Source organism: Lipotes vexillifer, unplaced genomic scaffold, assembly GCF_000442215.2.
Source record: "Lipotes vexillifer unplaced genomic scaffold, Lipotes_vexillifer_v1.1 scaffold1639, whole genome shotgun sequence".
NCBI classification, from domain to species: Eukaryota; Metazoa; Chordata; class Mammalia; order Artiodactyla; family Lipotidae; genus Lipotes; species Lipotes vexillifer.
In genome coordinates, this window is record NW_006782296.1 from 742172 (window position 1) to 750982 (window position 8811).

An 8811-nucleotide genomic window follows, 5' to 3' on the forward strand; every position below is an offset into this window, starting at 1 on the left:
AAAAAAAAAAAAAAAAAAAAAAAGTGCCCCCAAGGGCACTTAAACCTCTTTTTCCCTGCCTAGAGCCAACCTACTACGTCTTCCTTACACACACCTAGAGCACCTGGCTCCCGATTCTCCAACCCCATCCCACCCCCTGCTGTGAGCCCCTTGAGGAAGGGGCCTGAGGGCTGTTTATCCTTGCCCTCACTACTCCTTCACTCCCCTTTGGGGCCCGGCTGCCCAGCATTAAATCTGAGTTGGTTGACTAGAATAGAAACAGGATGCACAAATGTTCCAAATCCAAGAGATCCTGTAAATGCTCTTGTACGCACCCTCTAAGGGACAGCTCTTGGCTCTCAATATCCCCTGACAGGAGCTGGCCCATCTCGGGATGGGGCTGCAGGAGGCGGCGAGGCGAGCACCACCAGGCAGGCTTAGCAGGCGACGGCATCACATGATTCCCTAATCACATGATCCCTAGAAATGGGGGGCTGGGGAGAGAGAGGAAGGCGGGGAGGAGAGCGAATTGAGTAGGAAAAGCAGCACAGCCTCCCAGGTTGGCCCCGCCTTTACGTCGATGAGTAGCCAATGGGAGTGCGACATCCCGGACACCTGGCCAATGGAAACAGAGGTGGGTGGGCCAACGCGCCGAGGGGGCCAAGTTGGTGAGCTGCCCGGTCGCTGCTTCCCAGGGATCGCCGACCCCGACGCAGGTAAGGAGGGTGGCTGCGTAGACCTCTCGCTTGCTCCTCCCCAGGGGCCCAGCCAGGAGGAGGTGGGGGCTTCAGACTCCTCTGTAGCTTCATCAGGGAGACAAGAAAAGACTCCCTTAGAGAAACTCCGATGCACTGGAAGGCGTTTTATGGGTGGTGGGAATAAGCAGTAACTGCAGTAACCCCCATTCGAAGGGGCTTTCTCCCTCTCCAGCACCCCTGGGGCCTGCAGCCCCTTCCCCCAAAGCAGAGACTACTCCGTTCTGGAGCCGACTCCGCCCCCGTCGGCAGGTGCTGGTGCTGGTGGGTAGTCCCCGCGGCGGCCGGGAGCCGGCGAGGCGCCCGCCCATGGTCCCCGAGCTCGGAGGGCTGGGGACGGGGCTTGAGACGCTGGCCACCTCGAAGACAGTAGGGACTTGGGAGTGGTGACTGAACCCCCTGGGTTGTGTCTGGCTCTCTCTCGCTTCCTCTCGCGGGGGTGGGGGTGGGACGAGCTAACTTCCGCCTCCCCCTGCCACTTTTTTCTGCTCTCTCGCTGCTGGGTTGGCTCACCTTTTGGGAATCTTTCTTTCCTGACACTCGGAGTTGGGGGCTGCCCCCTAGCGGAAGATGGCGGAGCTGGGGGCTTGAAGAAGACCCTCTCTGCGGTGGCAGCGTAGGGGGGGAGGAGGAGGGAGGCCACCACTGGGAGCCCTGCTGAGAGGACTTGGGTCCCCTCCTCCCCCATCCCTGGTCCTGGGTGTGTTTGTGCGCGCGCGCGCACGTATATCCGGGAGAAGCATACGCTCTCCTCCCGAGCCTCAGGATACACAGGAAGAATATATGCAAGTGAATCACTAGGGCGCTGAGTAGTCTGAGATGTGTGCAGACAGGCACTCCTACAGCGGCCGGCTGTAGATGCCTTGCAGGGTGGGGGGCTGTGGGCATCGGTGTAGAGGGTGAAAGGGGCCGCAGTCCAGGACCAGTCTTCTTCAGCCTTACCTGGCCAGGAGATGGCCTCCTGGGGATGGTCTTTGAGCTGGAGGGGGGGCGCTGAGGAAAACCAGGTGAGGGAGAGAGGATGTGAGTGACTGGGTGTGTGCGATTCCCTGCCATACAAAGTGTGCAGTGTCCACACACAGACTAATGGGGAACTGAGGCCCAAAGACAGGGAGCAACTTCTGGGGCTCTCATAGTCAACGGTGGCAGTTCTAGGACTAGGACCCATGTGCAGTATCCAGGTGGCCCCGTACTCTGTGTTTCTGTCCTGGCCTGGTCCACCTGTCCAGGAAGCGCTTCTGCCCCTCTTCTCAGCTTGGACCCCAGGCCTCTCTCCTCCTGGGGTTTGGGGTCCCATTCCCAAGCGCTACCCATGGTCCACTTGTGAAATGAACCCAGGTCCAGTATAGTCTGGAGCCATCAAAGCCTGTCATCTCTAAGTCTCGACATATGACAGGGGGGAGTTACTTCACATCTCTGAGCCTCAGCTTCCTCCTTTGAAAAGTAAAGGTAATAATTTCTACTTTGGACAGTTGTTGCGAAGAAGAAAGAAAATAATATAGAGTGTTGTCACTGGCTCCTAAGAGGCTCAACAAACATGACTGTTTCGGCCCCTCTAGGCAGAGTAACATCTCCTGGGCCCACCCCATTGAGCTAGCAGGGCTGGCTGAGCTTGGGGGAAGAGTTGTTTAGGAAGTGAAAGGCTGCTTCCTTCCAGAGACCGAGGCTTACTTCCCTCTGATGATGCAGGTCGGCAGCCCGGTGGGAACATGTGGTCTCCCCACATGCAGCTGGGTTTCGGCTCCAGGGCAGGGAGAGGTGGGGGGAAGGGAGGGGGGTATGTTTGGGGATTCTGAAAGGGCCTGGTGGTATCAGGGGGCCCTTAGAACACAGGTGTCCCAAAGGTTGACTCAGCCTGTGTATCCCCTTCCTTGGGTGGGGAGGCGACAGTCAGTGGGCAGGTGGTGGCTGGCCTCTGGGGAAGGCAGCCCAGGCTCCACCGGCACCGCACTTCCTTTTTCACAACTTTCTCAACCCCGTGGTTGCCAATGTCATCAAGTGTCCTCCCCTCCCTTTCCCCCGCCAACAGGCCTTAGCAGGGTGCAGGTGTGAGCACAGCATCGGACATCGAGAGGGGCTGGCTCGGGAAGTGGAACCCTGGCTTTTCTTCAAGGGGAGACTCCCTCCTTGCACCCCATCCCTGTCCTCTCATGGCTACTGATGCCTTCCCCACCCCTCGGAGGTGGTCCACGTCCCCACAGATCAGACCCACAAACCCCACAAATCTTCCTGACTCACATACCCACGTCTCTACACACTCAGCCACAGAGACTCAGGTGTTAGGCCACATGTGGGGACACAGATTCACACACGTGCTCATGCCAGCGTTCATGCTCATGGGTGTACACGCGCTGGTGCACGTGTGACACCCACACAGGACACACGTAGGAAACTGAATCTCAGGCCCCACATCCTTCTTCCGGTCTGGACAGGGTGTGGCTGGGGAGGCTCAGCTCGGCCTGAGCCTGGGGCGGGGGGAGTGACTGGGCCCAGAATCGAGGGTGGCCTGGGCTTCAGCTGGTTGCCAAATGCCTCTAGGGATTTTGCAGGTGGACCATGTGGACCCTGGTGAGCTGGGTGGCCTTAGTGACAGGGCTGGTGGCTGGAACACAGTGCCCAGACGGTCAGCTCTGCCCTGTGGCCTGCTGCCTGGACCTGAGAGGAGCTACCTACAGCTGCTGCAATCCCGTTCCGGTGAGTGCCCTTCGACCCAGGCAAGAGCTAGAAGCCTGGGATTTCCCAAAGGTTCATCTTGGATTGGCCAGAGGAGGGGGCCGGGCTCGGGTCCTTCGGTTTATCCCTTCCTCTTGCTTCCCAGGACAAGTGGCCCACGGCGCTGAGCCGGCATCTGGGCACACCATGCCAGACCAATGCCCATTGCTCTCCTGGCTACTCCTGCATCCTCACTATCTCGGGGACCTCCAGCTGCTGCCCGTTCCCAGAGGTGAGGGTGCCATTAGGTCGATGGAGGGCCTGGGTCTGCGTTTACACTTTTCCTGCACTCTCTTCCCACCCTCAGGGAAATGGGCCTAGCCAACGAAGGCATCTCTGTGTCCCACAGGCCGTGTCATGCGGGGATGGCCACCACTGCTGCCCCCAGGGCTTCCACTGCAGTGCTGACGGGCGGTCCTGCTTCCAAAGATCAGGTGAGCCAGATGGGCAGCACATAGAGCCTGGAGCACCCAGGAGTGCCGCCAGCTGGGTGACCTTGATTCCTGCCCTCGTGTCCTCATTCACGTGACATCTGTACTAAGCAGCCCCCCTGCTCTGGAGAGAGGGGCAGCACGGGGGCGAGGAGGGGTCAAGAGAGAATGTAAGACTCCAGACCCACGGCCAAGCATTGTGTGGGTGGGGAGGGGCCAAGCTGGCCTGGTTTAAGGCCTACCCAGTCAGTGGATGCCTCTTCCCTGTGCCATATTGCTGCGGCAAGGACTGGCTTGGGGGAGAGTGGGTTAGGAAAGCCTGGGGGAGCCCTGAGCCCTAGTGCCAGCCCCCGAATCCTCCTGTAGCTGGGCCTGCAGGCCCTGGTGCCAGCAGCTCCTTGAGTGGTGGGAGGAATGACTTTCACTGACTGGGTGGAATCCTGGGTCATCCCGTCCACAGATACCAAGCCCTTGGGTGCCGTCCAGTGCCCCGACAGACAGTTCGAATGCCCCAACTCCTCCACATGCTGCAGTATGCCTGATGGCTCGTGGGGATGCTGCCCCATGCCCCAGGTACAAGTTTGGGAAGATGGGGGGAAGGAGGAGGGCAGTGGGGGCAGAGGAAGGGCTGGAGGGAGCAAAGACATAGTCAGGGCCATCTCTTCTCAGGCTTCTTGCTGTGAAGACAAGGTGCACTGCTGCCCTCATGGCACCTCCTGTGACCTGGCTCGTGGCCTCTGCCTCACGGCCACAGGCACCCACCCCCTAGCAAAGAAGATCCCTGCCCAAAAGACTAAAAGGCCAGGTAAGGAGGTGGGAGAGTGTCGGGGTGTGAGCTGGGAGTGAGGAGAGGCCTCATCTAACTCCTAGCTGGGGAGACATTCCCCTCCACCCTGGCTGCCCCTCACCTTTCTCTCTCCTTCCAGTGGTCATGTGCCCGGATGCACAGTCCCAGTGCCCTGATGGTTCTACCTGCTGCAAGCTGCCCAGTGGAAAGTATGGCTGCTGCCCGATGCCCAGTGTGAGTGAGGGGCTGTAGCCAGTTGGGCTGTGCGTCCACAGCCATCTGGCCTGGACACCTACCTACCAGGCAGGGACTCTAAGGGGTGGGGCTGGCTGGCTGGGGTGGGAGCCTGGCTGCTCAGGACTCATGCCACCCCCTAGTGGGGGATTGGGGCAGTGCCAGCTGTCGGCCTGGCTGCTCCCTGAGCTCTAGGGAGACTGGAAATCCCAAAGACCACTTTGCCCTCACCCAGGCCATCTGCTGCTCCGACCACCTGCACTGCTGCCCCCAGGACACTGTGTGTGACCTGATCCAGAGTAAGTGCCTCTCCAAGGAGAATGCTACGGACCTCCTCATCAAGCTGCCCGCACACACAGGTACCGGGGAAGGCCACAGACGCCGCCATTCCACCTGCACCATGAGGAGTGAGCAGAAATGGGGCTGGGGACTGATGGCCGCACGGAGGGGCCAGGGCAGGGACAGCCCCCTTTCGTCCACATTGGGCCTTGCCTTAGGATCACTGCCAGGGGTGGCCTGAGCGGTACCCTCCATCCTTCACATCCGGTTCTAGCTGTGGAACTGACAAAGGGAGGGCACCCCTGAGGGTTCCCAGCTGACTGCTGACCCATCCTCCTTGCCTGCCTCACAGTGCAGGAGGTGAAGTGTGACATGGAGGTGAGCTGCCCCGACGACTACACCTGCTGCCGCCTGCTGTCCGGGGCCTGGGGCTGCTGCCCTTTTGCCCAGGTACCGAGGAGTGGTGAGTGGCCTGGGCTGAGCAGAGGGTGGCAGCCAGCTAGGCCCCCCAGGCCCACCGTCCCCTCTCCCTCCATCCTAGGCTGTGTGCTGTGAGGACCACGTGCACTGCTGCCCGGCTGGGTTTAGGTGTGACACAGAGAAGGGTACCTGTGAACAGGGGGCCCGCCGGGTGCCCTGGATGAGGAAGGCCCCAGCCCACGTCAGCCTGCCGGACCCCCGAGCCGTGGAGAATGATGTCCCCTGTGATAACATCACCAGCTGTCCCTCCTCTAATACCTGTTGTCGACTCACGTCTGGGGAGTGGGGCTGCTGTCCTGTCCCAGAGGTGCATGGAAAGGGGGAGAGTATTGGGGGGAGGGACGCTGTCTTGGCCTGAGCACATGGCCAGGCTCCTGTTGCCTTGCTCTCCTGCCCTCTGCCTGGCCCACGGGTGGCACCAGCTTAGTCAGAGTCATTCCCAGCTGGAGGAACTGTGAGCAGGAGAGGCAGAGTGGAGGCAGCGGGGGCTCAGTGCTTCATCCCGTGGTAGCTACCTAGACCACCCTTTTCTGCCACCTCCCCAGGCTGTCTGCTGCTCAGACCACCAGCACTGCTGCCCCCAGGGCTACACGTGTTTGGCCGGGGGGCACTGTAAGAGGGGGAACAAGGTGGTGACCGGACTGGCCAAGTTGCCTGCCCGCCAGGCTTCCCTGTCCCACTCCAGAGACATGGGCTGTGACCAGCACACCAGCTGCCCGGTGGGGCAGACCTGCTGCCCAAGCCTGAGCGGGGGCTGGGCCTGCTGCCAGTTGCCACACGTGAGTGCCCACCTGCCTGCTTCCGGACAGGACAGGGGAGTCCAGTCCCGGGTGGGGGGACGTTAGGTGGTCGAGAGTGTAATGCCCCTTTGTCCCCCCCAGGCCGTGTGCTGTGAGGACCGCCAGCACTGCTGCCCAGCTGGGTACACCTGCAACGTGAAGGCCCGATCCTGCGAGAAAGAGGTGGACTCTGCCCGCCCTGCTGCCCACCTGGACCGCGGCTGGCACGTGGGTGTGGGGAATGTGGACTGTGGGAAGGGGCACTTCTGCCACGATAACCAAACCTGCTGCCGAGACAGCCGAGGGGGCTGGGCCTGCTGTCCCTACCGCCAGGTCAGTGCCACCCCCGCCCTGGGGCCGGGTGTGGGCCTGGGCTGGGTCCTGCCACCCGCAACTCTCACCCCCCACTCCCACCATCCAGGGCATGTGTTGTGCGGACAGGCGTCACTGCTGTCCCTCTGGCTTCCGCTGTGGGACCAAGGGCACCAAGTGTGTGCTCCGGGAAGCCGTGCGCTGGGATGCTCCTCAGAGGGACCCGGCCCCGAGGCAGCTGCTGTGAGGAGGGACCGAGGGCTGAAGACACTCCGTGGCCTTTGGGACCCTGCTCAGAGGGTGCCCGCTGCTCAGGCCTCCCCAGCACCTCTCGGCCGCCACAGTCTCCCAGACCCCCATTTCTGAGTACCCCTGTCATCCTGGGAGGCGGGGCCTCAGTCTAAGGCCCTCCCTATCCCAAGGAGGGCTGTGGCAAAAGCCACGTTTCCAGCTGCCATCCCCTCCCCCCATTTCCGTGGACCCTGTGGCCAGGTGCTGTTCCCTATCCACAGGTGTGCATGTGTGTGTGTGTGTGTGTGTGTGTGTGTGTGTGTGTGTGTGTGTGTGTGTGCGTGTGCGCGCTGCAGTAAAGTTTGTACACTTTCTTAACAGTGTCTGATTTGGCCACCCTGCCTGCCCTCTCCAGGGGGCCCCGGAGCCAGGGCCTCCATCCAGTGTCCACATTCCCCCCACCTCACAGAAAGATACACAGAAGTTTTATCTCACCAGTTTTATATTTGCTGTTGCCCACAGCGATCCCATCACATTATCCCCTAGTCCCCAGAGCCGCCCCAGCCTCCAGCCCTGTGACATCGTAGCCCAGAGGTGGGCTAGTCGGCACGCAGCACCCCCTCCCCTCCCAGGGGTCCACTAGAACGCCCTTCCCTTCCCAGCCCTCACACTAGCAGCTGAGGCCCAAGTGCCCCTCCTGCTTTCCCACAATAGAGCTTTCTATGTACAGCCACGTTTATGCAGGCACTGACTGCTTCCCCCCCACCCAGCCCTCCTCCCCAGCACCTCCCATCGGGGGTCTGAACCCCTCCCACCTCCCTCTCGGAGGCAGATACGGGTCCCTCCCGAGACATTACCCAGCACATACCACCTGACAGCTACGCAGGCCCCCGGGCATCTTTCCAGTCGGGGCTAAGGGCGAGGGCCCCCGCGGCCCCCGGGAGCACGCACCCTGGGGGCGGGCCCGGGCGGAGGGGGCGGGGGCAGGCCCGGAGGCGGCGCCAGGCCGGGTGCTACTTGACGTTGAACACCATGAGCGGCCGCTCCTCCCGCCGCTGCCACGGGCTCTTCTTGTCGCCCGCCTCGTCGCTCACTTCCGCCCCCAGCTCGTCCTCCGGGCTGGTGAGCGAGTCGCGCCGCAACTCGCTGGCGCTGCTGCGGGAACTGTCCCCGCGGCTGCGGCCCCGCCCCCGGGGTACCGTGGCCGCCCGGCCCTCGGGCGCCGCCACCTCGTCCAGCAGCGGTGTCAGCGAGTTGTCCTCCGGGGAGCAGAGGCCCGTGCGGCTCTCGCTGCTGCTCGGCTCCGTGTCCTCGCTGAGCGCCAGGCGCGGGGGCGCGGGCGGCGGCGGCGGCGGCGGCGGCGGCGGGGCGGCAGCAGGGGTGCGCTCCCGCTCCTCCCGCAGGGGCCGCCGGCGCGGCGGCCGCGCCTCGTGCACGTCGACGCCCGAGTCCAGGCTGGCATCGGTGCTGCGGCCGCCGCCGCCCGCCTGCAGGTCGATGTAGGAGTGGCGCACTTGCGAGTTGGAGCGCCCGTCGAGGGACACGAACCAGGCGCGCGGGTGAGGCTTCACGCCCAGTTCGAGCAGCTTCTTCTCGGTCAGCGCCTGCAGCTCCCCGTTGAGCTGCGCCATGGTCGACTCGTTGAACAGCACCGGGATGGTGACCGAGCCGCTGACCGGTGCCGAGCGCCCACTCCCCCAGCCCTCGCTGCCGCCACCCCCGCCGCCCTCGCCCCCCGCGCCCGAGTGGCCCGGCATCAGCGGGCGCTGGGGGTCGGGCTGGGGAAAAGGGCGCGCCGGGCCGGGGGCCGCGCCCTCGGGCGGGGCCGGCTC

General features: G+C 62.9%; 2 protein-coding genes across 2 annotated transcripts in view; one reads left to right on the forward strand and one right to left on the reverse strand.

Moving 5' to 3' along the window:
• Positions 1 to 3290: 3290 nt before the first annotated feature.
• GRN (granulin precursor) lies at positions 3291 to 6995 on the forward strand. The gene is made up of 12 exons (XM_007455114.1): positions 3291 to 3428; positions 3553 to 3678; positions 3796 to 3880; positions 4338 to 4450; positions 4547 to 4682; positions 4804 to 4898; positions 5134 to 5257; positions 5530 to 5627; positions 5719 to 5964; positions 6203 to 6436; positions 6539 to 6769; positions 6858 to 6995. The coding sequence occupies exons 1-12, from the start codon at positions 3291 to 3293 to the stop codon at positions 6993 to 6995; spliced, it is 1764 nt and encodes a 587-aa protein (XP_007455176.1).
• Positions 6996 to 7992: 997 nt separating this feature from the next.
• The window catches only part of FAM171A2 (family with sequence similarity 171 member A2), a 9251-nt gene continuing 8432 nt past the window's right edge, over positions 7993 to 8811 (reverse strand). The window contains 1 exon segment of the mRNA XM_007455115.1: positions 7993 to 8811. This exon segment is cut by the window's right edge and continues 11 nt beyond it. Within this exon segment, the coding sequence (XP_007455177.1) occupies positions 7993 to 8811 (819 nt within the window).